Here is a 26,043-nt window from a genome sequence, read left to right on the forward strand (position 1 = left end):
TCACTTCTTGTCGTACATAAATAAAGCGGCACAGTTTGTATAAAGTGTTGATATTAAGTTAATAAATTGTTCCTATATATACTTATATGGGAGCAAAACTGGTGTTTATCTATACAAGCAATTTTATCTCCCCGAACGAGAAAATAACGGCAACCACCCGCGAGGTGTTGCGATTTCTTTAGATTGTTGTCCGAGGTAGCGCTAAATAGCCGTGGAAAACGAGTCTCCTCGGGATGCGCGCGAATTCGCGCGACGATTAGCCGTCTCTCGCGCGAGATTGTATCGCGTTTTATCATCGCGTCGTCGAGTGATCCTGTGTCGAGGTATTCGCTTCGCATCCGGTAGAAAAGTTAAAGGGTACAAACACGGGTAGCTTGGTTTGTTCTTTTCCTTTTTTGCAAAATATATATTTCATTTTTACAATTATTTGTCGTATATACATATCTTTATCTCTTTCTCTCCCTCCCTCCCTTCCTCCCCCCCCTCTCTCTCTCTCTCTTTAAATTCTGTCATGTAACACGATATCAAAATGTGATATCACGTAACACGATACGATGCAACAAAATTCGATGATTACGAGGATATGTTTGCACCGGCGGCCCGTCGTCGCATCTTCTCACGACACGCACTCTTTCGGTACGACTTTGAAGTGCAGGCACACGTCCTTCAGCATATTTTTCAATATTTTCACCTGGTTGTCGGAACTCTGCAAAATTGCACATTCCCATTTATTAATTTTTTCTTTTTTAACAGTCGGCGCTTTGACGCGAGAATACACGAAGAGAATATCATCCGGAGCATTCTTTCGTTTAAATTCTTGCCAACTTTACGAGATATTCTAGCGACTTCGTCAGCGAGGAGCTGCCTATCGTGCTGAGGAATATGGAAGCAAATTTTTCTATTTAATAGCATTATATCACACATGAAGGATATAAATCAAGTCGGCCCATCGAATCGTTCGTTCGAAATCCATTGGGATTTAAAGCATCAACGAAAAGAAGAACTGTCTGCGTAGCGGTTGGAAAGGTCGAGGCATCTGCAAGCAAAGCTCCTCCGAGATTGCCATTGTAATTTCTATCTCTACTGGAAGGATCATTTTGCCGAAAGGACCCGCCCCGGACGCCGCCGCTGCGACTGCAAAACGTCGCACGCGGCGACCAGCTTGAGGCCGGCGTGTGTTTCTCGATTACGAAATTTCACTTCTTCCTCCTAATTCCTCTGCCGCGCTCGCTATTCTCTCCGCGTATCCTCGCGTCGGCTGTCAACCGCAACAGGATGATCCTTACCCCGTCGAGAGTGATCGTCGGTATGAAAGACACTGCCGGCACGAGCGACTTCGTCATCTGCCCGTACTTGGCCAACAGTTCCTTGCCCGTGCTGGTGTCCGAGCACTTCCTGATGGACTCCGCTTCCACGGACGCGTTCAGCCTCGCGGCGCACGTATTCATTATCTCTACCGGATTAATGTTATTCTCAATCATGCAGGCGAGAAAGTCTAAGCGTTTCGACGGCTCTCTAATGGCGTCAATGGTGCACGCATGTATGATGTTCGCTTGACATTCGATCGGCCCGTGCTGACACTCGTACTCGTATCCGTCATTTGTCTTTATGGTCTGCGTATAAAACGAAACGTTTCATGTAGTAGACAGAGAGCTTACTCCTTACTTGACTCGCTTCGCGGCGACGTGGTCACAGTGGTCACTTTTGCCAATTTGAATGAGCAAAAGTCAAAAATCCGATTGGACGTTTTCAAGTTTTTGATTGCATAAAAATCAGCCTGAATACCTGGGAGTATGAAATCTAAGAATAATAGATTTCAACATCGAACGGGGAGTAAGGTGAGGCTGCATTAAACATGATCCTGCAAGTCTTGACGCGCTCGCGCTTACCGCGGCTCGCTCTCGCCTTCGCTTTAACAAATGAATGCACGCTGAATAGAGCTTTTTCTTTCTTTCTGTTCTTGATATGGATTCTATAAAAATAAGTAAGCAATTTGTAATTTAAAAATAATAAGAATTTGTTGAATATGGGTAAAGATTTATGGCTTTAAAAATAGTTTTACAAATTACTATTTTTTTTAATATTGTGTTAAATTTGATAAAATAAAAAACTTCGGACTGACGTGGATTGGTCAAGTTATTTGGATAAAGTTATCCAATAACTTTGTAATAATTGTTTTAGATTAAATTTAGCTACAACTATTCACAACTTTAGATGTTATGATCATTTTTAGATTTAGATATGCGGAGTACAATGAGAAGCATTATTTAACGTTTGGCGGGATGAACCAAACGTGAATAAAAAAACTAACGCAGTTTTGAATTTTTTGATGCAAAAAAGTGATTTCTTGAAATATGAGGAAGATTCTAAATATTTAATTAAGAAAACGATTACAAATTTTTGCAGTCAATTAATGTTAAGATGGAAAAAATGCCATCATATTAAGAATTTATTTGTCTTAAATGATGAGAAATGGCTCGGCGAGAAAAAAAATAAGAATAAAAAATAAGTAATAATAATAGATAATAAATTAGTCTTCCATCTTTTCGTGAGGTTCTTCAAGCGTTAATTATATGTTTTTTATCAGATCATATAATTTCGCTCGCTCAGATCGACAAAAGTGACCACTGTGCGACGCCGGCCCGCGGACTTTGCAAGGACGATAAGAAGGAAAGGAGAGAGAAAGAGAGAAAGAGAGAGAGAGAGAGAGAGAGAGAGAGACGCGATCACACGGCGCTCGTTCATACCGATCGCACCTTCGCTCTTGAGAATATCTTTGCAATATCACTCAGCTGTAAAACTCCTGTTTAGGGGAGGATACTGCGATGACACTGACCTTGATATATGTATTGTCAAGGACATCATTCTGAACAACATGCAAAAGGTTTTAGCTCGTTGCTTGTTAAAAAGTTATTAACAAAAGAAGTTTCATTAATCGAGTTTCATTTTAATTTTTTGTACATTTTGTACATTTAGAGTACGCCAAACTTTACACATACGTGAACAGAGGAAATGCTTCGCATTCTTAGAGACACGTACTGTTTATACACAAAGCAAATGTTGCTGTTTATTGGCGAGTTATAAACAAAAGAAGTTTCATAAGTACGATGCAGTTTTAACATGTTTTCCTATAATACATATATTCTTAGATATTAGAAATAACATGAAATAACGTGAAAGCGAATAGTTTAAACTGTACTTAAACGATCCAATGGAGACGCAGAGGTTATCAGCTCGAAAAAAGCATCAACGCGTTGATCGAAAAATCGTATTACTGATTTCTAAATTGATAATACTACCATATACTAAAATTATAGATTCTGAAGAGATTAGCAAGGGCAAAGCAACTGTGTAAAGCTTACCGTACCTAGATGTACACAGTGTCGAAAAATTACGCTCGATTAATGAAACTTCTTTCGTTAATAACTTTTTAACAAGCAACGAGCGACGGCTAAAACCTTTTGCATGTCGCTCAGAATGACGCCCTTGGCAACATATGTCAAGGTCAGTGTCACCGCAGTATCCTCCCGTGAACACAGGAGTTTTACCCACTCAGCATCTCCAGGAAAATCAAAAAAGCCACGTCGCGATCGGGGTCTATCGTTCGCAAAGTTCGGCGGGGCGGAATTTTCGAGGCATCTACTTCCAGTTCCCAGGGGCAGAATCGACCGGGTCTTCGCCGTGGGTGACTCCTCGTGATCAATTCGTGCAGTTGACACGAAGGATTCGATCGGTGTGAAACAGAGGCCGTGGACGGAAAACCGACGCATAGCTTCTCGTAAGCGCGCGGCTACCGGAAGAGCCTCCCTTCTCACCGCACCTTCGCCTTGCCGTACGGCACCATCTCGACGTCCAGATTCGCCGACAGTTTGCGATACGTCGGCATTAGCTGCTTCACGACGAAGCTGCGCGAGTCCGGGCATAACGCCTCGTAATACACGGCTATGTGCACCCTCTGCTGAGCCGAGTCATCCTTCAGGCCCGACGGCGCCGCTGTTTCCTCCGACGCCTCGATCCCTACAAGATAAAAGGTTCGCAGGTGTATCCGGAGGATTCGGGGCGACTTGATAAATAGCGAGCGGCCGAGGCCGCGCAGTCCGTTTTCTTGCAAGTCCGATGGGGACAAGTGTTTGGAGTGAAAAAAAACTCTCGCTCTGTATACGTCGAGATTCTCTCGCGGTGCTTATTCTGAGTTGACTAAAACGCGACGACAAAAGTGCGCCGAGAGCGAAGATCGTGTCTGGGTCATGGTGGATTCCGTCTTGAGCTCCTCGTCGGGAGCATCACTCGTCCGCTTTTTTCTAATCAAATCTTTCGACTGGCGACAGAATAGCACACGGGAAAAAGAAGAAGACTCGCGCGGTCCCTTCAAAATTCGATCGTCTTCTCCAGCGACATTGAGAAACTCGTCCAGCCTCGAAGAGAGGCTGGTCGTCGCGATCTCATTCGCGAGACCTTGATCGCCTGCTCGAAATCGCTTGATCGAGGACGAAAAAAAAAGAAAAAGAATTGCAGCTGCTCTCCCGATTAATCTTCCATGCCGGAAAGCACAATTTGTGAGTCATTGCTTATCTCACTGCTGGGAAATGATAATGACTGATAATGGCGGCCCGCCCGTTGATTACGCGGATAGTTTAATCTGCGGCGCAGACACACTCACACACACACACACACACACATCGTTCCTTTTTTAGCGTCGTATTTCTATTATATCGATCTCTCCCTCCCTCTCCGCCGCACACATATCTTTCGTGTATAATAAATTAATCGGGGGGGGGGCGATTATTCCCCCCCCTCCCTGCCGGGCGTGCGAGGTAGCCAAAAGTGGTGCTGGCAATCGCGAGCTGACGGATGTCAACTCGAACCGTGCAATCAATCATCGCTCGAGTCCCGGCGGATCGGCGATTACTCGACGCGACGGCCGAAGTCATCGCGCGAGAGGAAATGACACAGTGCCATTCCTCGAGTGGCAATTTCCCGAACGGCCCGGGACTCGAGATCGAGGCGGAAAATTTTCGTGGCGGATGCACGTACACAACGCACGAGGCTCGCGGCGAGTCTTTGTCTTTCATTTGGAAAATTTCCCATACAGCACAGACAATTGCAGCAATATTGCTGCAACGTTGCAACATTGCACATTGCAGTGCAATATTGCAGAGACATTGCGAGAACAATATTTTGCATTATTATAATTATAATTGTTATAATTATAATTATAATAATTATTATAATTATAATTATTATTACAATTATGGGGTACTTTGTATATTGCTCTAATTCTCATATTTAATCACCACGATTTGGTTTTACAATGATTTAGTTTCATATCCCAAACTTAGACGTCTTATTAATTCCGCAAGTTTTTAAAACCTGTATTATTCCAAATAGCAAGGTGACATCTTATTGACGTTCTATTGAGTCAATAAAGCGTCTCTTTAAGATATCATTTTACTCCTTGAAATATTACAGATCTTGGGAACTTTCTTGTTTGACTATTCTTGTTTGATGTCAGAAATGAAAACAATGGTGCATTAATCTTTTTTTTTCATGTACGTTAAAATAAGAGATCTCCACAAAACGACACTTGTGATCGATTTTACAAATTTGTAAAATGTTCCGAATACTTTTCTTTTGCTGTATGATAATCATTCACTGCAAATAATTAGTGAAATTTATACAAATGTTGAGTTGAACATATTATCTCTCATGATTATTGTTACAGAATTTTTATGGAAAATTATTGATCGTCACAACAAGAGGAAAGTGTGTCCAGAACATTTTATAAATTCGTTAGGTCGTTCACAAATATCATATAACTACGTAAAATAATTTTTGGCATACGATTTTTTGCTTCTGCCGTCATTGAATAAAGAATCACAGAGAATCTCCAGGAGAGACTCAATATATATACAGAGTGTTTAGCAGCATCCTTACCAAAGTTAGTATACAGGGTGCACGATTTATCTGAAGACATTGAAATATCTCGAGAACTATGTATTGGATAAAAAAAAGTGGTTAATGAAAGTTGTTAGTCTCGAAGGGGGACATCCAATAATACCAAACTCGACCTCCCACCCCACCCCCTGGGGGTGGGGGTTGGGGGCAACTTTGAAATCTTAAATGGAAACCCCCATTTTTTATTGCAGATACGGATTCTACGCCACAAAATACGTAAATTTTGTCCGAAACTTTTTTCTTGATTCGTGATAGATGGCGCTATAATCGCAAAAAATTATATTTTCCGCAATTCTCCAGAAATGATCATTGGATTGAGAAATAAAAAATACCTGTTCAATATTTTTAAAGAACATAATAAAAGTTATTCCCCCCCCCCCAATAGAATAGAATCAACCATGTGAAATTTTGTGATATTAATGATAAAAAATTTCTACCAAGAGAAAAAATTCTACCAATTTCTACTTTTGATAAAAATTTTTTATCGTTAATGTCTCAAAATTTCACGTGGTTGATTAAAAAATGACATCGATTCCATTACTAACCACGATCTATTCTAGCTATATATTAGTTTTGATAAGGATGCTGTCAAACATCCTGTATATGTATATATATACATACATATATATATATATATATATATATGTATAAAGCATTATTGCATACAAATTATATTATAAACGTTGCTGCAATGTTACACTGCAATATTAATGAAATATTGCAATATTTCATTGCAATATTGCTGCAAGCGGACATTTTACCTTTGCTGCAAGATTGCAGCAACATTTCGCATCGTTTCTGCAATGCTGGCATCTTGCAAAACAACGTTCCTGCAATGTTGCTGCAACGGTGCTGTACTGTATGGGAAAGATGTCTAAAAGTTGTCTAAAAGATATCTAAATAGATTTAGTTGAAGATATCTTTATAGAATTTCTAGAAGATATCTACAGACACCTAAAAGATGTCTTGAAAGATATCTTTAACATTTAGATCCCTAAAAGGTATCTTTTCGGAAAAAATGTAAGATATCTCAAGACACTGCAAGATATCTTTTAGAAATCTAAAAGATATCTTCTCGTCTGTCTGGGAAGCAGCTTCAGCGGGGAGAAATTTCGCTATTGAGAAATTGTAAAATCGGCAAAGACGTTCTCGATCAACTAGGAGGCCAGGTGGTGCGATTCTTTAACTCGTTATTGTAGTTAACGGCAATTTCGTTATCGTTGCTTTTATACGGTATACAAAAATTGCGCAACGATAACGAAAGTGTCGTTAACTCCGATAACGACCCAAATAGACAAAAAGATATCTTGCAATGTCTTGAGATATCTTACATTTTTTCCGAAAAGACATCCTTTAGATGTCCGTAGATATCTTTTAGAAATTCTAGAAATATATCTTCAACTAAATCTATTTAGTTATCTTCTAGACAACTTCTACACATCCTTTAGAAATGTCTTGAAGATATCTCTTCTAAGACTCTCCTATGTCTACAAGATATCAATGTTTACTGGGGAGTTACAGAATTGCACCACAAGTCTCGATGCCTCGACACTTCATACGAGTTCGTCAATCAGCCGACGCGCGTCGTTGAAGTTTCGTCGACCGCTTCGTACGCGCAACATCCCGTGAGAAATACGTGTCATAGGCCAGGCAGCACGAGCAGCAGCCAAAAGCCGTCTCGAAAACGTCTCAATGAACCTCCTCACTTTGGCAACCCGGCAAACGTCTTTCGAACACTTGTGTGCCCTCCCATGTCCCCGAGAGGTGCTTCGGTAAACGAGCAATGAGAGCGTCGAAACGCAATCAACAGCTTGCGATCGATAGCGCGACATATGCACGTCTCGACACGTCGCGTTACTCCCGGCGATTAGCCGGCTGTTCGCTGAGAATCGACCGCTCGGTAAGGATGCGTGACACCTGGTGGGAAATCCGCCTCTGGAATGCGCGCGCGACCTTTTAATTGTCTCCTTCGCTCTTTCTCTCGTTATCGCGACGAGCTGTGTTTTGCGTCGCGTGCATCGCTCGCTCGCTCGTTCTTTCTTTCTTTCCTTCCTTCCTTCCTTTCTTCCTTCTCCTCTCGTGCGTCCTCCCACGTGCAAATAAGCCAACTAAGCGTGTACCTTGCATGACAGTGGCGGCGTTCCATATCCTCGATGCTTCCCAGAGCAGTATCGCGGTGATAAGGATGATCGCGACACGCCACCGGAAGCTTCCCAACGCCATCGTCATCGCAGGCCTGTCGGTCGCGCGTCGACTCCTTCGTTCGCTCCTTCGCTCGTTCGTTCGTCCGTCCGTCCGTCCGTACGTACGTCGACGGCCTCGTTGAGTGGCCGACGAGACCAGCTGACGCAACGAGTCCTAATGTCAAACGCTGCGATCACGGCATCGCGACGCGGCCGATTGCGAACGTCGGTACGTCGGCCTCCCCGGCCGCTCGATCGTCCCGAAGCTACTCAGCATTCTATCGTTCTAATGGGATCTCACGCCCGTGTCGTCGCGTTAGATGGTCCCCTCTTGTTGCCTCACCCTCTTCCACTTCTCGCGCCACGACCGACGAGGTTATGCCGCGCGCACTGCGTTCCCTTGCGCCGCATAACCTCACTTCACCTTTTTTCCTTTGGGTTTTCTATCGGATTTTCTATCGCATACGCGTACAGCGAGTTGCCAACCTCACGCACAGGTCCACTCTCTAGACGTGTTTCTCAATGAATCACGTGGGTCGAATCTGTCTGATATAAAGCTTTGATACTTCTGGGGAAATATAATGTACTCATGATGTTTAAGCCGGAACAACGCATTTGGTGTATGATCTTTCCATAATCTGCTCGACTGGTCAGAATTTTTCGCACAGTGATTAAGTCGGTAGCTGGGGTCTTGTTCACTTTTACTTTGGCGGTGTTTGAATGAAGAAGTAACATGGAAAAATTGAAATTTTATAAAATATATATACACACACACACACACACACACATATATATATATATATATATATATATATATATATATATATATATATATATATATAGGAAGAAACTATATAGAAGTTATTTGTACACTTGCATATCTATATATGTATGCATGTACCCACACATACATGTTTATATTATAAAAGAACCTATGTTACTATGGTATACATTTATTCTCCTAAATTCTGTAACTCGTCGATGAATGTTATGCATTTGGTCTTGAGTACTTTAACAGCTTCTTTGAATAGCACAGCCGACGGTAACGCTCCCAGAGTTTCTACAGTGACTAAAAATCAAGATAAAGCACACGTCAAGGAGAAAGAAGCAAAAGATTTATAAATTATTCCATCGTGTAATTTTCAACGAATTATATGTGCACTTTGCACACTGCAAAGTATCACTTTGACTTGAACTGATCCCTCTCTCTCTTCCGTCCTGTTAATTTTCTATTTATTTATACTCACAGATAAAATGATCCGGTACCCGAGTTAGTTTCACACAATCCTTGAGTTCAGGGTAGCGAAAGACATTCCTGGAACAGTAGTCGTAGCGAGCGCTCTTCACTAGTGCTTCGCGTACGCTCTCACCTTCTTCAGTCTTTCGTTCGACTACCTCAATCACGCCTGGGCTGAAGCAACTTTTTAAAAGATCCGCTTTCTTGCCTGTTACAGGCGTAAGCAACTCGATGTTTGGCAAGAGACGATACGTCGCGATGGCTAAACACATTATTATTATTATTATTATTATTATAAAAGTCTTTTCTAATTGATTCTACACAAGACAATGTATCTCTTTTTATGTGAAATGCTTTGTGAAATACACATACGAAGCAGAAATCGAAACCGATATAAAAAATACTTCTCATTGGTATTATAAAATACCTCATGCGGTATTTTTATCGTATCAAAATTTCTACAATATCGAGACGGATATTATATAAAAATGATGATATATATATAACCAGCATAAGATCGCCAGCAAAATAACTTTGATGCTCAGTTTTCTGATATATGGGAAGTATTTTCTAGCACTATTATTAAAAATATTTATGTAGGACCATTACGTACACAAGGGAGAGTATTTTGCGTGATCTTTGCTGATGCCTTTAAACGCGTGCATGTACACGTGAATCTCATGGCCAGGACGCATCTTAGATATCAATATATCGTTTTCTAATACGCCCAGTTGTTCTGCTCCATTTGGAAACATCTCTGCTTGCCGGCCTATCGGCACCCATTTGATATCTTTGCTGTAAACTGCAAACAGATAACATTGCTCATTTTGAGTTTTCCAATACAATCATATATTATACGACTTGTTAGTCTCTAACTTAGTCATAATTATATTTGTTATTATATTTAGTCATATTACAATAATTTATATGCATAATATATAACTGCAATGAAATACCACTGCTGTTTTTGTAAATTTCTTCTGGTAACTGAGAGTCCTGCGATTTTTGTGGATTTTTTGTACATGCGACTTTTAATTCGTATCTGAGAGTATCCTGATCACTGACTTCATCATCCTTCCTGCCATTGCTCGGTGGATACTCAAACAATCGAGGATCTGCCCGCAAAGGTATAAGGCCCAACCTTGAAGCAAAACATATTTTGCATTACATTTACTTTATATAAATAAAATGTACATATTTTATATAAATAAAACAAAACTTATATTATTTATAACGGTATAAATATTTATACTTTATACTTTTTCAAAATGTTAAAAAATTTATATAAACGTAATAACTGACTTATATTTCGGTTTATTTCTTTTACCTATGTGCAAGTACTTCATCTTGGACCACACTGGTATTATTTATAACATAAACTTTCTCAATAGCCATGCTTGGCACTTCGCTCAAAAGTATCCTACGAAAAGCATTGACCAATGCACTTGAACAACCAATCATATCAAATTCTAACACATTATCCTTGTCTTGCACTACTTCTATCCTCATTGTCTAAGAATAAAAGAAACACGTCAATTAATTAAATGCACACAAATATTATTCATGGTAAATCATGGTATTTTTTTGTATGATACACATGTTACCTTCTGAAATTTTTCCAACGGTAGTGCGTTTTTATCTGCTTCATTACGTACATAACCCATGAATTCGAAAGCCTGTCAAAGGAAATATACATTGGTTATATATCTATCAAAGTGTAAGCAAGAATATAAATATTAAGATTAAATATCTTTTGAGATTTATCTATTGCAAGCTAACATTTGGTATGTTATGTTCTCCTAAAACCATCTGCGGAGGCCTTTCTTTTTTCACTTGCTTCTTTTCTTGATTTTCCTCCTTCATTTTCTAATCTTTGCTTTAACAACTCGATGTCTACAAAAGCTAAAATTTTACACACATGTTAGTAATTTTCTTATTTTTATAGTGACTGTTAAACAATAAATGTAATTGATAATAATACCTCTCTTTTAAGTTAAAAGCGTTTTGAGTCACACGAGACGAAAGAGGTTAAATCTCCCGGTACACAACATGCCGATGCATTCGATATTTTTAAATATACCTTGGTGTATATATACATACATATATATATATATATACTAATCTAATAACATAGACTAAACGTTCCAGAGGAGTCTTCAAAACTTGATTAAAAAGAAGAGAAAATTAAGCGACATCTACAATAACAGTCAAAGTCATAAAATTCGCAAGACCAATCGTAGTCGGTTATTCTCTTTGCAGTTGAAGAATAAGCAATTGTAATTGGTCAATTTTCTTACGACCTTGCGTCTTGGGACTTTATAATTTCTATTGTAGATCCTGCTTTAAGCACTCTAGAAATGTTCTACCTGACAGCCAATCGGAATGTCCGACAGCTTGTACGATGCATGTATTGAGTATGGGAATAAATTTCCGCCCTTTTTGGAAAGACCTCGCTAATGGTACTAATTTCGTGTTTGATGGAATGGCTATACTTGTGTTTTGAAAGTGTATTTGTTGAGCTTTGAGTATCGCAGTAGTACCCTAATAGCACAGATGTCCAGAGTACGTCTTGAGGATGTCCTTCTGGGGATTTCTTCATCCTCGGGACGTCCTTAGGACGTCCCCAGGAGAATATGTGCTATCAGGATAGACATTCATTTGAAGCGTAAACATAATTTTGTTTTCGCGTCGAAAATGGCAATTTACCCCAACGAAGCAGCATTTGCGGGAAGTGTTGCTGCATTACTATATTCTGAAGAAAAGTGCTGCTGAAACGCATCGAATGCTTGTTGATATTTACGACGATCATGCTTCGTCGAGTACCACGTGCAAAGAGTGGTTTCGGCGTTTTCGAAGTGGTGATTAGAGTTTTAAAAGAGAAACGACCGGAATGGGATAATAGGCACAACAAGCTGATTCTGCTACACGACAACGGTAGACCCCACGTTGCAAAACCGGTCCAAAAATACTTGGAATGATTGATTTGGGAAATCTTGCCCCACCCACCGTATTCACCAGATATTGCTCCCTCGGATTTCCACTTATTTCGGTCAATGCAGTCGGCTCTTTCTGAAGAGCGGTTCACTTCTCATAAAAATATCGAAAAATGGCTTAATGAATGGATCGAGTCAAGAGAACCTGATTCTTTCTTCGAGGAATCCCGTTTACTACCTAAAAGATGGGAGAAAGTTGTCGCTTCTAATGGGGCGTACTTTAAATAAAATCATTTTGTATTTTTTTATTTAAATAAACGACTAATATTTAATTATATTTAACTTATATTTAAAACGGGCGGAAACTTATTCTCATGCTCAATAATATTATTAATAATATTAACAAACTTTAATAAAGATGATTACTTTGCTCTCAAAATTAATAAAGGTGACAAATAGCAACTAACTGGCACTAATGATATTATTAATAATATTATTTATTATTTATTTCATTCCAATTTATTGCACTAGTTCAAAGTTTTTCGAAATGAATGGACCTAGTCGAATTCACCATAAATCTATTTTCCAATAGAAAAATATACTTCCTGTATTTGCCGAAGGGGAAATTTTTCCACTGGACATCGAATTCTTTGCAAAACTTATCAAGAAGCTATTACAATCTCTAGTCTATAATTCACCACTTTTCTCACGAGTCTAATGCGTCGATTGGCTCTGAAGTCAGCTGAAGAATTAGCAGATTTTCGTAGAAAACATGAAAGACCTTGAAAAGCTAATCATTTTTTCGTGGGGGAACACTGGCCGTTTTCCAGCAAGGGTAACTTACAATGTATATATTGTCATATGTATTTTTATATTATAATGATTTATACGAAGAAACATAATGGAACCTGTAACAAAAGTTGAAGATAATATAATTAGGACTTTTTATATTTACATATCTTGTTAAAATAAATATCTTCATATATCATCCTCTTTCTACTTCCTTTCAGAATCATCTGTATGTAAACAATGCAATAATGTAATGGATCTTTTGAAAAATACTCATTTCTTTAATTGTTTTAGAACTATACGCTTATTACATAGATCCGTAAGATATTCATAGAAATAAGAATGACAAACCGTAATGCACTCTGGTGTTACACGAAGAAACTAAACTACGTTCCAACAAATACTTTACGCGGTGTAGCACAACAGTGTAATTTAGCGTGTCACAACTGGAAAACGGCCACTGTGTGTTACACAAAACCGAATTCGATTGGCTACGTATTATCCAATTATTTCCCACGACACACGTAGCCAATGGCTGAGTTTAACGGAACAAAAGAGTTCAGGATGACGTCAACAATATTGGTCCTTGCTGTTAGACCCCTAAATTTAGACCAATTACGTGAACGAATTACTCAACCGTTGTATTTTCCAAAGCCAATAAAATAGCTCGCTGTAGCACAGAGTTCCCTCCGGAAAATTACTGTTCCATCGACCAATCAGCACACCGTACGAGCTAGTCGCACGACGAATGAAGTGCCGCCGTCAGTCGCCACCGAGGGACGAGCGAAATCGCCCACGCGACTCGCTGTTCTACTTCTTCGGCGATCCGTGCCTGACGAAATCCGCTGTGCGCTGCATGTGCTGACGCCACAGTGCTGCTGCTACTATAGACAGGAGTGGGTAGGTCGCGTTACAATACACACAGCTACACAACGTCGCAAACTGTTTTTATAAATTGATATCACGACTGTGGGACTCGGTGTCTCGACGTTCCCCCGCGAGCCACATTTCTTCCTTCTGCCATCCGATCTTGGCTGAACGTGCGCGACAAGCAGCAGCAGCAGCAGCAGCCGCCGCCGGCCGCGTCGAGTAGGTGCCACTGGGAGAGAGAGAGAGAGAGAGAGAGAGAGAGGAGAGGGGCGAGAGAGTGAGCGGGAGAGAGAGAGAGAGAGAGAGAGAAAGAAAGAAAGAAAGATAGGTAGAAAAAAAAAGAGTGCGTCTGTGCTGCGCGCCCGAGAGAGTGCTTTGATTGTGCATCAGGTGAGTTACACGCGCTCGTCGTTCGCAAAACACCGCCGCCTCGCTCGCCACGTGATTCCGCCGACGACGCGATCGTTCGTCCATCCGTCCGTTTGCTCGCTCGCTCGTTCGTCCGCTCGCTCGCCCGCCCACCCGCCCGCGCAGCACGGCACGGCACGGCACGGCATCCTGATCGCTCTCGGGAGCGACGCACCTACGAGAACGCACCTCCGTTGTTGTCTCGGTGTCGATGCCGCAGCATCGAGAGCGACTCTGGCTGTGGCGCGCGCTGCTCTCTCTCCTCAGCCGCGACATCGTCCGTCGCTTCGAGCAGGTGCGACCCGATAGCGATCTCGCCATCATCGTTGCGCCCACGTTTCGTCGGCGATGGCGTGCGCTCGCGGGGCCATCGGAAAACATCGCCATGCTTGCGCGAGCGAGAAGAGCGGCCGAGCCGACCGGGCGCAACCGCGCTCGCTCGTCTCCGCGCGCGAGATGTGCGCGAGAGAGCGAGAACACCCGTGGATTCGCGACGAGAGTCTCTCTGCCTGCGTTCCCCACGATTCCTCTGCTCTGTCTTTCTTCCTCTCGCGGGTCCTCTCGCTTTCGTTTTGTTTCGCGTCGCTCCGCGGACGTCGGAAGACGGTTTCGCCCGGAGAGAAGACGATTCAGCAACACAATCAGGGGAAGAACGAAAGAGAGAGAGAGAGAGAGAGAGAGAGAGAGAAAGAAAGAAAAAGGAGTGAGACACGTGCTGCACGAGGGATGTATGTTGGCTGGTCAGGTTCAACGTTGTTCTACGCGGATTCGTTGATCCTTGGCCAGAGAGAGACAGAGCAAGAAGATGAAGAGGAAAGGGGTAGGGATTGGCTTGGAAGGGGGGGTACGGGGGCGGTAGGAAGACCGAGAGAGAGAGAGAGAGAGAGAGAAAGAAAGAGATGGCATCGCGAAAATTTTGCCATGCGCTCCGCCGAGCTACGCGCGTCGCCAGTTCCTTTGTGTGTTGCCGCACGCAGTATCGCTCCGATTATTTGCGCGCAACGTAATAAGACGGGTTTTCGGCTCTCTCACGGATCGCTCCGGCCACCGTGACATTTTTCAGCGGCGTCTCGCGGGGATCCTCGTGCGCGAAGGAAACCGAGCGTCCGCGTGTGAAAATTGAACGATTAACATTACTCGCTGCTGTCTGTCCACGGTAAATGTACACAGCGAGCGAGTATACGTTATGATGTCCTTTGCCTCGAAATTCAGGCGCTCGCAGCGCGCTCCTGTAGCCACCGAGTCGTTTGACGAGCCAGTTGGCGATTTAAAAATCGGCCAGGAACGGGTTAATGAGACACTCGGGAGTTCAATGTGTATTTATGTATGCGGGATCTAAGACTGTTTTTTCTGGGGTGTTTTTTTTCTCTTTTCTCCATCAATGGCATTATTTAGTATTACTGCGGAGTTATTTTTGCGCACACGATCGACTGTTGTATTGTACAAAAGAGTTGTAAGCATTTTATGTTTTTGATATTTGAGGATACTGTGTGTGGGTGATGATTGAGGATATTTTTCGGGATAATTGTTCGAGTAAGGAGACTGATGTGTAGATAGTGGGAAAATTTCTATTCACATATCTGATGCTTACTTTTATACATATAGCTAGTATATGTATGTAGTCATAGTATATGTAATGCATATCCTGCTGTTCGTCTCAACATTGTTGTAATGTTGGAGCTACTTTTCAACAGTTTGACAAACAAAGAATTATGATTAATGACTTTAATGAGCCGCAGAGGTTTTAATAGATATTTGAACATTTTTCTTTGGCAAAATATCGAGCTTGTTTTTATACTCTTAAAAAGAAGCATTTTTTTATAATCATGTAAAAAGCTTCAAAGCAGAGCAAGCTACAAAATAAATCCAGATAATGAAATTTAAGAGGAAATGACACGGATGTACTAATCAAAACAAGTGTGTGACATCATTTTAAACAAAGACATTAATATTTTCGGCTAGCAGAGAATTTATATTGATTGAGAATTTATTTAATTGAATTTATATTGATAGAAAATTTATATGTTTATCTGATGCATAATATTATCACCGTAAATAATTATTCAAATGCAATGGTCGAAGATCATTTGATTTATATTGGGTTGACTTGTTTATTTAAACTTGGCTGCTACTCATTATTCATGGAAAAAGTTGCGTGTCCACTTAGAAATGTAAAAACACGTTTATTAAACACATCTTATTAAAGAACGTTTCTTCAACTTTTTTTTCAGCTGTTCTCCCTGCGAGTCTACACCTGTGACTCATACACCTGTGTCACTGTTCTTTTATAATCTCTTACTTTTACTCCTCAATAACATGGCAATTGCGCAATGATGTTCTAATGAATGCAATTTTCTTTGTTTCAGACATTTGCCTTAATAATTTTAAGACTTTCCAATCGAAGATTTATTTGCTGTTGGAAGCGAGATATCAGCTTTAGAAGTTAGACAGTAAGAAGATGGTCATGGAGGCAACCCCTTCTCCGCAGAGTGTCGGTCGTGAGTTTGTCCGACAATATTACACTTTACTGAATCAAGCTCCAGCCCATCTTCACAGGTATTTGATTTTTTGTACAGGCGTTTAAATTGAATTTATGATACCGATCAATATTCAAGAGCTATAAAACTGTTGAATATCATTCGCTCACAATCAGCGTATATTTCTGCCAATCGGATTTGTTCTCGAAAAGTCGATGACTTGGTCGTCCGAGGAGTACGACTCATTTGACGCTTTATTCGACTTCAGAGTACAAATTTTGTTCACACGTGGATTCAATGATGTCAATATGTAGATAGAACGCCTTGAAACGTCTAATGATTACTACCTTATGTTATTCGAGCACTATCTATATGTCATGTTTCTTATCAGTTGAAATGGCGCACAAGTTTGAATGTCATGCCCAGCGGGCAATTTAAACGTTGCGATGATTTTGCTTAATTTCTGTGTAATTAGATTCTACAATCAACATTCTTCCTTTGTACACGGAGGACTAGATTCCAACAGAGAATCTACACCGGCGATTGGTCAGAAGCAGATCCACCAAAAGATCCAGCAACTGAACTTTTGCGACTGTCACGCCAAAATAAGTCAAGTTGACTCCCAGCTTACTCTCGAAAATGGAGTGGTTGTGCAGGTAAACGGCGTCAGCTTGATCTAAGTTTAATTGAAAGAGGATCTTCGTGTACGATTGCGCTTTATCTGTTGTGATTAAATTAAGATATCAATTTTTAATTATATATATATATATATAAAGCGCGCGGAGACGTTGCTGTGTATTATCCTTGTAGTAACGTTAGAATCTCGTTTAATAGCAGATAAAACTACTGGTGATAAATTCTTAGTAGACTTATCTTTAGATAAGTCTTAAGTAAACGTAATGCTCAATAATTCAATTTATCAATGACAACCGTACGTTTGTTTCAACTCGCTCGCAAGACTTGCATTTTTATGGAAGAATTGTGTACTCGTTGCTCCCAATTGTAACAATTTCTAATTATTACAATTTTACTAGCATCTTTAGATATCTCTCGACGCAATTTACCAACGTATTCTCAACTACTCGCTTCCGACTGTCTCACAGGTGTCGGGAGAATTGTCGAACGCTGGCCAGCCGATGCGTCGGTTTACTCAAACCTTTGTGTTAGCGATACAAGCCCCGAAGACTTATTACGTCCATAACGACATCTTCCGCTATCAAGACCTGATATTCCCCGACGAGGAGGAGGCCGACGGCGTAGGCGGCGTGGAAGGCGGCGAGAGCGGCGAGAGAGAAGTGGAGGAGAGTGGTCGATCCGAGCCTGAAGAAGACGAGCATCCTACTCAGGCTCAACAGCTGTCGGCAGCTCCGGCTGCAGCCGCTCCCGAGCAGCAAACTCAGCCGCCACTCATCCCGACGCAGCAACCGCCGCTTCAGCAACAACCGCCGATGTATTACGGTGGATTGCCAACTCCATCGCCACATGTTAGTGTAACAAATATGACCGCTACGTAGTTCGCACTAGTAGTTCGGCTTTGTTGGAGATTGCAGTTTATACATTGCGCGCCAACTATTGCTAAGCTACAAATGATGATGAATGTGGGATATTTTACAAGGGAATCTTTGCAGAAAGAGGAACGTTGTATCTAGGTGCTCAGCATTGCGAAAAATATTTCTTGTTAATGTGCGGCAATGTATAGACTTTATCGTCGCTTCTTATATGTTCTTGGTTTCTTCATGGATGGATAGGGATTTTAGAATGGTGATGTTTGGTGAATGGTGGTTGACTTTCCGATGTTATAAAAGGAAACTTTCTTCAAAAATTGCAGGGGTTGTGCGTTGTTGTGAAAGATTTTAGATTGGAAGTATAATTTCAGACTTTAATTTAATTAAACTCGTATACGTTTTAATGTTATATACAGCTGTATATACATACAATTCAGGTTCATCCGGTGATGCAAGTATTGAACGGATCGGTACATGAGGAAGCGTCGTTGATGAACCAGCAGCCGCCGCCGCAGCAACAGCAACAGCCGCCGCCGCCGCCGCCTCCGACCCAGCAACATCAGTACATAGCTGAGCCGGCCGCGCAGACTCAGTTCGTGAAGGAGAAGGAACGCGACGGCAATGGCGAGCAGCCGAAGCAGCAGCAGGTCGAGGATGAGCCGCAGGCTCAGACGGAAGAGAGAAGTGAGAAGCCCGAAGGTGAAGCCGCGTCTCCGAAGGAGGCCGGGGCGGAGCCGGAGCGTCCAGTTTCAAACACCGCTGTAAACAGCAACGGACCCAAAACATACGCGAACTTGGTAAAATCTTACCCAAGCACCACTGGTGCTACTAGTCCTCAAACTCCTAAACTACCTGCTTCTCCGGTAAGTTTTGTTTCCTGTCATGTAGATACAGACGCGATTTCCCGAGTAGACGAGGTGAGCAAATCCTGTTTCTTCCTTCCTTTTTGCAGCCGCCAATGACGAATTTACGCTTGGACGACAGGACGCCGTTGCATCCTGCGAACAATGGATCCACACTGTCGGTTACAGGCAATGTGTCCACAACTCAGCAGCAAGTGCACCGAGTGGGGAATCAACCTACGCAACAGCAGCAGCAGCAGCACCCGCAGCAGCAACGAGTACCGAGGGGAGGATTGGTACAGAGAGGTAAAGAGAGAGAGAGAGAGAGAGAGAGAGAGAGAGAGAGAGAGAGAGAGAGAGAGAGAGAGAGAGAGAGAGAGAGAGAGAGAGAATGAGACATCGTGGCTATCCCTTGTTTCATGTATGATAAACACGAAATTTTTCAAGTCATAATGATTACTATAAACGCGCTTCAATCGTTTATATATATATATAGAAATTGAATACTAAATAAAATTTAAAAATATTCAAGTTTGACGAAAAAGATGTTAAATAGAATTAAGAGTTGGGTGTATATCTAAAACAATCACCGAGCGGTTTTGTGTTCCCGAATCGAAAATTCGACGGTCGACGCGTATTTTATTTCGTTGGCATCACATTTCATTTCTGTTAACGTATATACGATTGCGTCGCGAATATAAAACAATGAGCAGCAAAATGTTTGTCAGCGTTCGTTTTAGTTTTCGATCTGGTTCGCTCCCGAGGAGATGTATCAAAAAATAGATACGCACTTCGGTTTGTTTGTTCGCTGTTCGTTCGCTCAGTGTATACGCACCTTATTAATAAATGCCGAATAATTCATAACAGTGATTCTGGCGAATGACTAGTGATACACTCTTTCATTTTACATTCATTAATTTTCCTCAACGTGACGAACAAAATGATTTCTCAGATGGGGAGAGGCGCGGTACAAGACCAGGACAATACAGCGACGCTCATCAACTCTTCCTGGGCAATTTGCCGCATAATGCATCCGAAAGCGACTTACGCCAGGTATTCGAGCGTTACGGAAGAGTTGCGGAGCTACGCGTGCACAGCAAATCAAATGACAGGTGCAAAGGCCCACAAGGCGGGAACAATACTGCACGAGTGCCTAATTACGGATTTATCACATTCGAGGATCAGCAGGTTGTTACCAAGGTCTTGAACTCTTTGGTACGTTCGCTTTCCTTCTTGAGTATTTGTAATCAAGAACGCGTTCGATCAGAGATGAGAAATTTGCTCATCGTTGTTGTCGTTTCAGCCTATCTATTATCCTGACGAGAGTGGACAAAAATTGAACGTGGAAGAGAAGAAGGTGAGGCCTAGGATGTCTCTGGACGGCAGTGGTGGTAGATTGAACTCCGGGGACGGTGGCATACGTTCCATGGGTGGACAGCAGCAGCAGCAACAGCAGCAGCAGCGTGGCCCAGGTAATGTCGCTATCTCGCTGTAAGTTCGCAAAGGATACGTTCCTTTATTCTCGACGCATTCGCTGGTTTAAATACTTTTACCTCGGAACATCCCTGATTATCACACTTGGAACAAAACGCGAACGCACACATCTTTGTCTCTATCTATATAGCCTACATATATGTATCGTAATAAAATATCTGCTACATTCACCGAATGTAGCTTCTTATATTCTAATTTGCTAAAATAAATTGTACGATTTAATTTGCAAAATTTTCCAATTTACCGAACATTTACATTCGACCGAGTAATTCTTCGTAATTCTTCTCGATTTTATCGAAACGATTTCGGGTCCATCTAAATGAGTTATTCGTTCAACATCAGGCGGGCCTGGAGGTGTGATGAGAGGCGGACAGCACGGGGCGCGAGGCGGACGTGGAGGTTTCTCGCGGGGCGGCGACGGCGGCAGGGGCGGTGGCGGCATGCGGCAGCCCGGCAATCCGAGCAACCCTGGCTATCAAAACCGTCGCTAATACCGACCACAGTACAGAACAGATGCATCCCACAGTTCCCTCCCTGCTGAACAAAAGTCACCGGTACCAACGCGCATCTCTGACCATCCACCTCACAAGAAAGAGAACCCAGGACTACTTCATACGCCGCACGACGTCGTCACCGGCGCCCTCATACGCTTAAACGTCGCTTGCAACGTACGTGAAGCATCAACAGCGACGGCAACTACCGTTGACACCAGATGACGTTCAAGATGGAGCCGTACGAAACGAAGCACGAGCTCGAACACAAACAAGACAACATCGTGACCGCGCGCGGTTTCGTCGACAATCCCGGACACTCGCGCCGCTTACACTCGCTAATCCCGAGCTTATTATGGTGGTGCGTTAACCCAAGTAACCCGTCGTCAGTTCGCCAGCCAGTTGACCGATGATCGTCGGTTCGAGTTCGTCCTTTGTACACCGCAGGCAATCCCGCAGGACTTTGCGCACGCAAGACCCGCAGAATACGTAAACGTACGTGCGAGGATCTTACAAGAAGAAACGTTGCCGCATAAGTAAAGTGTAAAAAATTTGCGCGGGAGACTCTCAGTGAACGAGGAAATGCGACGGACGCGATCTGAGGTTGGAACTCTTGCGAGGTGATTTTGGAATGTCGCGTAGCCACTTCTCTTTACCTCTCTTTCTCTCTTTCTCCCTACCTTTTCTTTTGATCGGGTCAACGGTGTCAAATAGAGTCGCGCTACGCGCCTTCCTGCAGCCTGCGCCTATTGCGGGACGAGAGGCGGCGCGCACAACACGCACTGTAGGCACTGACGGGCGAAACGAGACGCGACCGTAGCGAAGGAAGGAGGTTGCCGCGAGTGTCGTCGAGCTGTTGTGTTCCCGAGTCGTCGGTTTCCGAGTCGACGAGACGTTCGCCGTTTCTGCGCGTGCAAGTTGCAGCAAGTTGCGACGAACGGGTCCTCCGCCACCTTCAACGGAAGCACGTGCCTGAGACTGTGTCATGACCCGCAGATTGCAAGCGATGTGAACGAAGGAATAAAACGAAGGAAACGTGACAATCGACTTCTTCCTCCTCGTAACAGTCGCTACTCGCCGAGCGTCGATCCGACCGGTCGCGGCGATCAGTCGCGGACCGGACGACCTTCTTATCTCAGTCCGCAACAAATTTCTCCTCCCCTACGGGCGAGCCTGGGGCCCGGAGTCACTCGTCACCCACCACCAACCCCGGTGTATGTTCCGTTTTTCATGTCCATCCCCCTCCGTTTCTTCCTTGCTTCCCTCCCCTCCCTTCTTTTCCCCGCGCTCATAATCCTCTCCGGTAGGAGAGCGGTTGTACCCTGTCTCCTCCTCTGGTATTTCCTCGTGCTGATAATCCCTCGTCTCTCGCAGTGTCTTTGGCCGGTGTTCATGGTCGGATCTTGCACTTGGAACAAGTCGCACCTTGTGTTACGACGCTGTGCAAGCGATAATCCCGAGCGCAAGGCTCGGACCGTGAATGCCGTCCTTTCTATTCTAGTATCTATCTACCTCCCTTTGCTCCTCCGCGCACACGTACCGCCGCCTTCGTCGTTCTCTCGAACGAAGTCTGCGGAGAAGACGGATATTTTATCGGAAATCGTGTACGCGCAAGGCGTCAGATGTGTATGTGTCGCTTGACACTCACCGCGATATGAACGGTAAGCCGCGTGCGGCTGTGCTCTGCGACGCGCCGTCGTTCTATATCGCCGATTTGCGAACTGCGACCGGCAGGAAATGTGCCCGACGCAGCGATGTGAGACTCTCGCTCTAGAGACTATAAATATATGCATATGTATATATATATATGTATATATATATATATATATATATATATATATACATATATATGTATATGTGATATATATATATGTATATATATATATGATATAATATATAACGAGTATAATATAAGAAAAGTATAAAAACAAAGAGGAAAAGAAAGCAAAATTTAACATGTATACGCATGACTTTCTCGAACGAAGCGGCAGACAATTGGCCTTGTTATCATGACAATTCACGATTAGTACAACTTAAGTAACATTATATAGTTACATTAGTGTGTTATTATTTTTTCTTCTTCCTATGTTCCTTCGATACGTTCCGGCGATTTGTTGTAGATGTATATATGCGTACACACACGCACACACGTCGCGAGACACATGTCGCGCCGCGACACACACAAGGGAGAAAGAGAGAGAGAGAGAGAGAGAGAGAGAGAGAGAGAGAGAGACGTTGAACTTGATGCGTTGGAGACAGTTTCGGTATTCTCCTTTGTTGTTGTGTACAGTGTGTCCCAGTACGTACCAAATCGCCGCGTTGCACCGCTCCGAGGAACACGTTCCGGGGCGACGTCGTGGAACGTGGTCGCCGGGCATTCTGCGCGACTTCCTCTCGAGATTCACCCGTCGGCACGGCGCCGTGTGTCCACGTGGCTCTCCCGTCACGGGGCTTTGCAATCGATGTTGGTCATGTTTGTTGTTGTTATTGATATCGGCTCTTGAGAGAAGGAGCTGGTCGCGGTTCGCGATTCGAGTGTGAGGCTGGGGCCAGGGTCAGAGGTGCTGGAGCTTGAGCGTTGCGGACGGAAGGATTGGAATTTTACTGCTCAGGACGAAACGAGGTCCGTCTAACTTTCCACGTGAGAGTGTCGCGAACGTACGGTGGCAAAGATGGGACTACGTGACGAGACTATCGTGGAAAGTTGCGGAACAGCCTGAAGTCGGGGGGGGAGGGGGCGAGGTCTTCCAAGTTCCAGCGCTTGCTCTGACGCCGGCCTCGCGTGTTATTTGTATACACGGAGAGAGAATGTTTCGTGTCTTTTATTGTTCTTTTGTACGAAATCTTTTTGAATTTTTAGTCTTTCTCGCTAGTGACGTAGGAATTGAGTCGTTGTCTCGTTTCGTCCGTTGGTTTGAGAGTTTGCCGAGGAACATGTTACGTTTTTCGAACGGTGCGTTCGGTTCCTAAGATATAAATAGCACCGCTGAGACGACGGAGGGTTAACGAGCCAATCGAGGCTGAATGTATGTTCCTCGGTGCCCGCCGCCCTTCTCCCAAAAAAAAAAGAAGAAGAAGAGTCTGGTAACTTAGCGTAAAATTCTCCGTGTATATATGCAATATCGCATGCGGCGTTTTCCTCGAGGCGCTGTGTGTTTGAATTTTTTACCGTTGTCGTTATTGTTCGTTTGTGTTTCCCCACTTGCGATCCTACTCCGACGAGAGCGGAGGAATACGTTCTGCAGTGTCTTCTTCGCACGTGGCTCTCTCGTGAGGCGCGAGTTGAGACGTATTCCTCGACACCCCGCTCGTCTCTCTCTCTCTCTCTCTCTCTTTCTTTCTCTCTCTCTCTCTCTCTCTCGCCGGGACCGGGAGGAGACGATCGAGGCGACGGATTCGCTCGCGTTCGAAATGGAGGAAACTTGCGGGAAGGGCGAGCACGCGCGAGGGAGAAAACAAGAGCGAGCGAGCGAGCGAGCGAGCGAGCGAGCGAGAAAACGAGAGAGGGAGAGGGAGCGCAAAGATTGTTACGCATTTCTCTCATTGCTCACGTTCAGCAGGGAAAGCTGCTTTATATAATTGTTGCGAAATTCGTGAATCTAATTGGCTCTGAACTTTGGCTGAACCCGAGAGCATCCACCCACGGTCAGACCCAAAACAGAACTGAAAATCATGATGATACCGAAATGACATGAAAACGACGAGAGAATGACCGAATCCTGATGCAAAACTGAGTTTTCTTCGTCATTTTGACGTCATCACGATTTTCCGTTCTGGCTGGGGATTCATGAGTTTTACAACGCAGGTTGCAAAGCGGCTTCCCCTACGTAGCCATTGTCCTGATCGTGGAAATTGTCACACACGTAGATCATGGCGCACGGGCACGATGTCCTGTCTGCGACCGGTCTGCGATCGGTCTGCGACCGACGAAAAGAGAAAAGGAGAGACGCACGGCGCGATCGCTGGCCGCCGATCGCTCGGCCGGGCCGCGTCCGCTCTTGAGGCTGCCGTTTCCCCGTTTAAACGTTCAAACGCGCCGAGGATCAACCGCCTTCGCGGTCCGAACTGTCCTCGATTGTTCTTCCCGGCCCGATGGGCCCGTGGAGACTCGTTCAGCCCGCGACGACGTCGCGACGTTTTCCTCGATGCAGTGTCGACGCAGTGTCGAGCATTTAACTGAACGCGACCGCGCTGATTCACACGCTGATACATGTACATTGAATATTGACGAATAAACAGTTGCGGTTTGCAGAAGGAAACGCGACGTGGTCGAGGCGGACGCTGCGGAGAGGACCGCGGAGAGTTGACATCGCGCGTCTCTAGAATCTGCACACGTGCACGCGCACATGTCCGTGTCCGTGGGTGGGTGTTCCGTTTCCTTGGGGATGACGACGACGACGACGAGGATGGTAACCCAGGCAGAAGAGAAAATCGTGATGGCATCGAAATGATGACGTCAACATGATGAGGGTAATTTTTTTTCATCATGATTCGGTCATTTTTATGTCATCTCGATGTTATCTTAATGTTATTTTGATCTCGTTATCTTGATATCACTTTGATGTCATCATGCTGTTTTATTCTGCCTGGGAATATAGCGGCGGTGACGCCGCGACGCGGCTCTCTCTTGCCGCGATTCGCACGCGGATCGGAGAACGCGGATCTCGCGCGGTCGAGCTTCTTCTTCGGCTCTCTCCTATCTGCAAGTGTACTCAGCGAGCGAGAAACCGACGAGCGGCGTCGTCCTCGCAGCCGCTCATCACGTCCCGATCCGTCCCACACCCAAACAGAACTGAAAATCACGACGATATGAAAACGACGACATCATGACGACGAGAAGATGATCGAATCGTGATGCA

The 26,043-nt window shown here is 43.7% G+C and overlaps 3 protein-coding genes across 7 annotated transcripts; 1 reads left to right on the top strand and 2 right to left on the bottom strand.

Moving 5' to 3' along the window:
- Positions 1-459: 459 nt before the first annotated feature.
- LOC105183242 (GILT-like protein C02D5.2) lies at positions 460-8,638 on the bottom strand. The gene is made up of 4 exons (XM_011141226.3): positions 8,076-8,638; positions 3,821-4,017; positions 1,287-1,613; positions 460-706 (listed from the first exon to the last, which is right to left on the bottom strand). The coding sequence occupies exons 1-4, from the start codon at positions 8,182-8,184 to the stop codon at positions 617-619; spliced, it is 723 nt and encodes a 240-aa protein (XP_011139528.1). The 5' UTR covers positions 8,185-8,638; the 3' UTR covers positions 460-616.
- Positions 8,639-9,000: 362 nt separating this feature from the next.
- Positions 9,001-11,476, bottom strand: Polr1C (RNA polymerase I and III subunit C). The gene is made up of 8 exons (XM_011141228.3): positions 11,357-11,476; positions 11,155-11,277; positions 10,980-11,051; positions 10,703-10,887; positions 10,332-10,516; positions 9,989-10,177; positions 9,386-9,637; positions 9,001-9,207 (listed from the first exon to the last, which is right to left on the bottom strand). Exons 2-8 carry the CDS (start codon positions 11,236-11,238, stop codon positions 9,092-9,094), a joined length of 1,083 nt encoding a protein of 360 aa, XP_011139530.1. The 5' UTR covers positions 11,239-11,277; positions 11,357-11,476; the 3' UTR covers positions 9,001-9,091.
- Positions 11,477-13,945: 2,469 nt separating this feature from the next.
- On the top strand, positions 13,946-21,195 carry rin (ras GTPase-activating protein-binding protein 2). 5 transcript variants are annotated; one of them, XM_025306271.1, is made up of 9 exons: positions 13,946-13,997; positions 16,742-16,931; positions 17,328-17,508; positions 17,956-18,336; positions 18,774-19,220; positions 19,310-19,505; positions 20,152-20,414; positions 20,503-20,671; positions 21,036-21,195. In XM_025306271.1, the coding sequence occupies exons 2-9, from the start codon at positions 16,834-16,836 to the stop codon at positions 21,182-21,184; spliced, it is 1,884 nt and encodes a 627-aa protein (XP_025162056.1). In that variant the 5' UTR covers positions 13,946-13,997; positions 16,742-16,833; the 3' UTR covers positions 21,185-21,195. The 5 variants fall into 5 exon arrangements, with proteins under 5 accessions (XP_025162056.1, XP_025162053.1, XP_011139531.2 ...); XM_025306268.1 differs by having other exon boundaries at positions 13,959-14,357; XM_011141229.2 differs by having other exon boundaries at positions 13,959-14,357; positions 18,795-19,220.
- The last annotated feature ends 4,848 nt before the right edge of the window (positions 21,196-26,043 follow it).

Source organism: Harpegnathos saltator, unplaced genomic scaffold (assembly GCF_003227715.2).
Source record: "Harpegnathos saltator strain DR-91 unplaced genomic scaffold, Hsal_v8.6 scaffold774, whole genome shotgun sequence".
Taxonomy (NCBI): Eukaryota; Metazoa; Arthropoda; class Insecta; order Hymenoptera; family Formicidae; genus Harpegnathos; species Harpegnathos saltator.

What these genes read in the sequence shown, in the direction of transcription:
- LOC105183242 (XM_011141226.3), bottom strand. Translation starts at nt 8,184, where the DNA reads ATGACGATGGCGTTGGGAAGCTTCCGGTGGCGTGTCGCGATCATCCTT. An exon ending in CGCCGCCACTGTCATGCAAG is followed by an intron (nt 4,018 to 8,075) that starts GTACACGCTTAG and finishes TTTATCTTGTAG; the next exon opens with GGATCGAGGCGTCGGAGGAA. An exon ending in CGACGATCACTCTCGACGGG is followed by an intron (nt 707 to 1,286) that starts GTAAGGATCATC and finishes GCAATTTTGCAG; the next exon opens with AGTTCCGACAACCAGGTGAA.
- Polr1C (XM_011141228.3), bottom strand. Translation starts at nt 11,238, where the DNA reads ATGAAGGAGGAAAATCAAGAAAAGAAGCAAGTGAAAAAAGAAAGGCCT. An exon ending in AATTTACAAAAACAGCAGTG is followed by an intron (nt 10,178 to 10,331) that starts GTATTTCATTGC and finishes ATCTGTTTGCAG; the next exon opens with TTTACAGCAAAGATATCAAA. An exon ending in CGCAAAATACTCTCCCTTGT is followed by an intron (nt 9,638 to 9,988) that starts GTACGTAATGGT and finishes TAATGTGTTTAG; the next exon opens with CCATCGCGACGTATCGTCTC.
- rin (XM_025306271.1), top strand. Translation starts at nt 16,834, where the DNA reads ATGGTCATGGAGGCAACCCCTTCTCCGCAGAGTGTCGGTCGTGAGTTT. An exon ending in GCTCCAGCCCATCTTCACAG is followed by an intron (nt 16,932 to 17,327) that starts GTATTTGATTTT and finishes CTGTGTAATTAG; the next exon opens with ATTCTACAATCAACATTCTT. An exon ending in GGGAGGATTGGTACAGAGAG is followed by an intron (nt 19,506 to 20,151) that starts GTAAAGAGAGAG and finishes ATGATTTCTCAG; the next exon opens with ATGGGGAGAGGCGCGGTACA.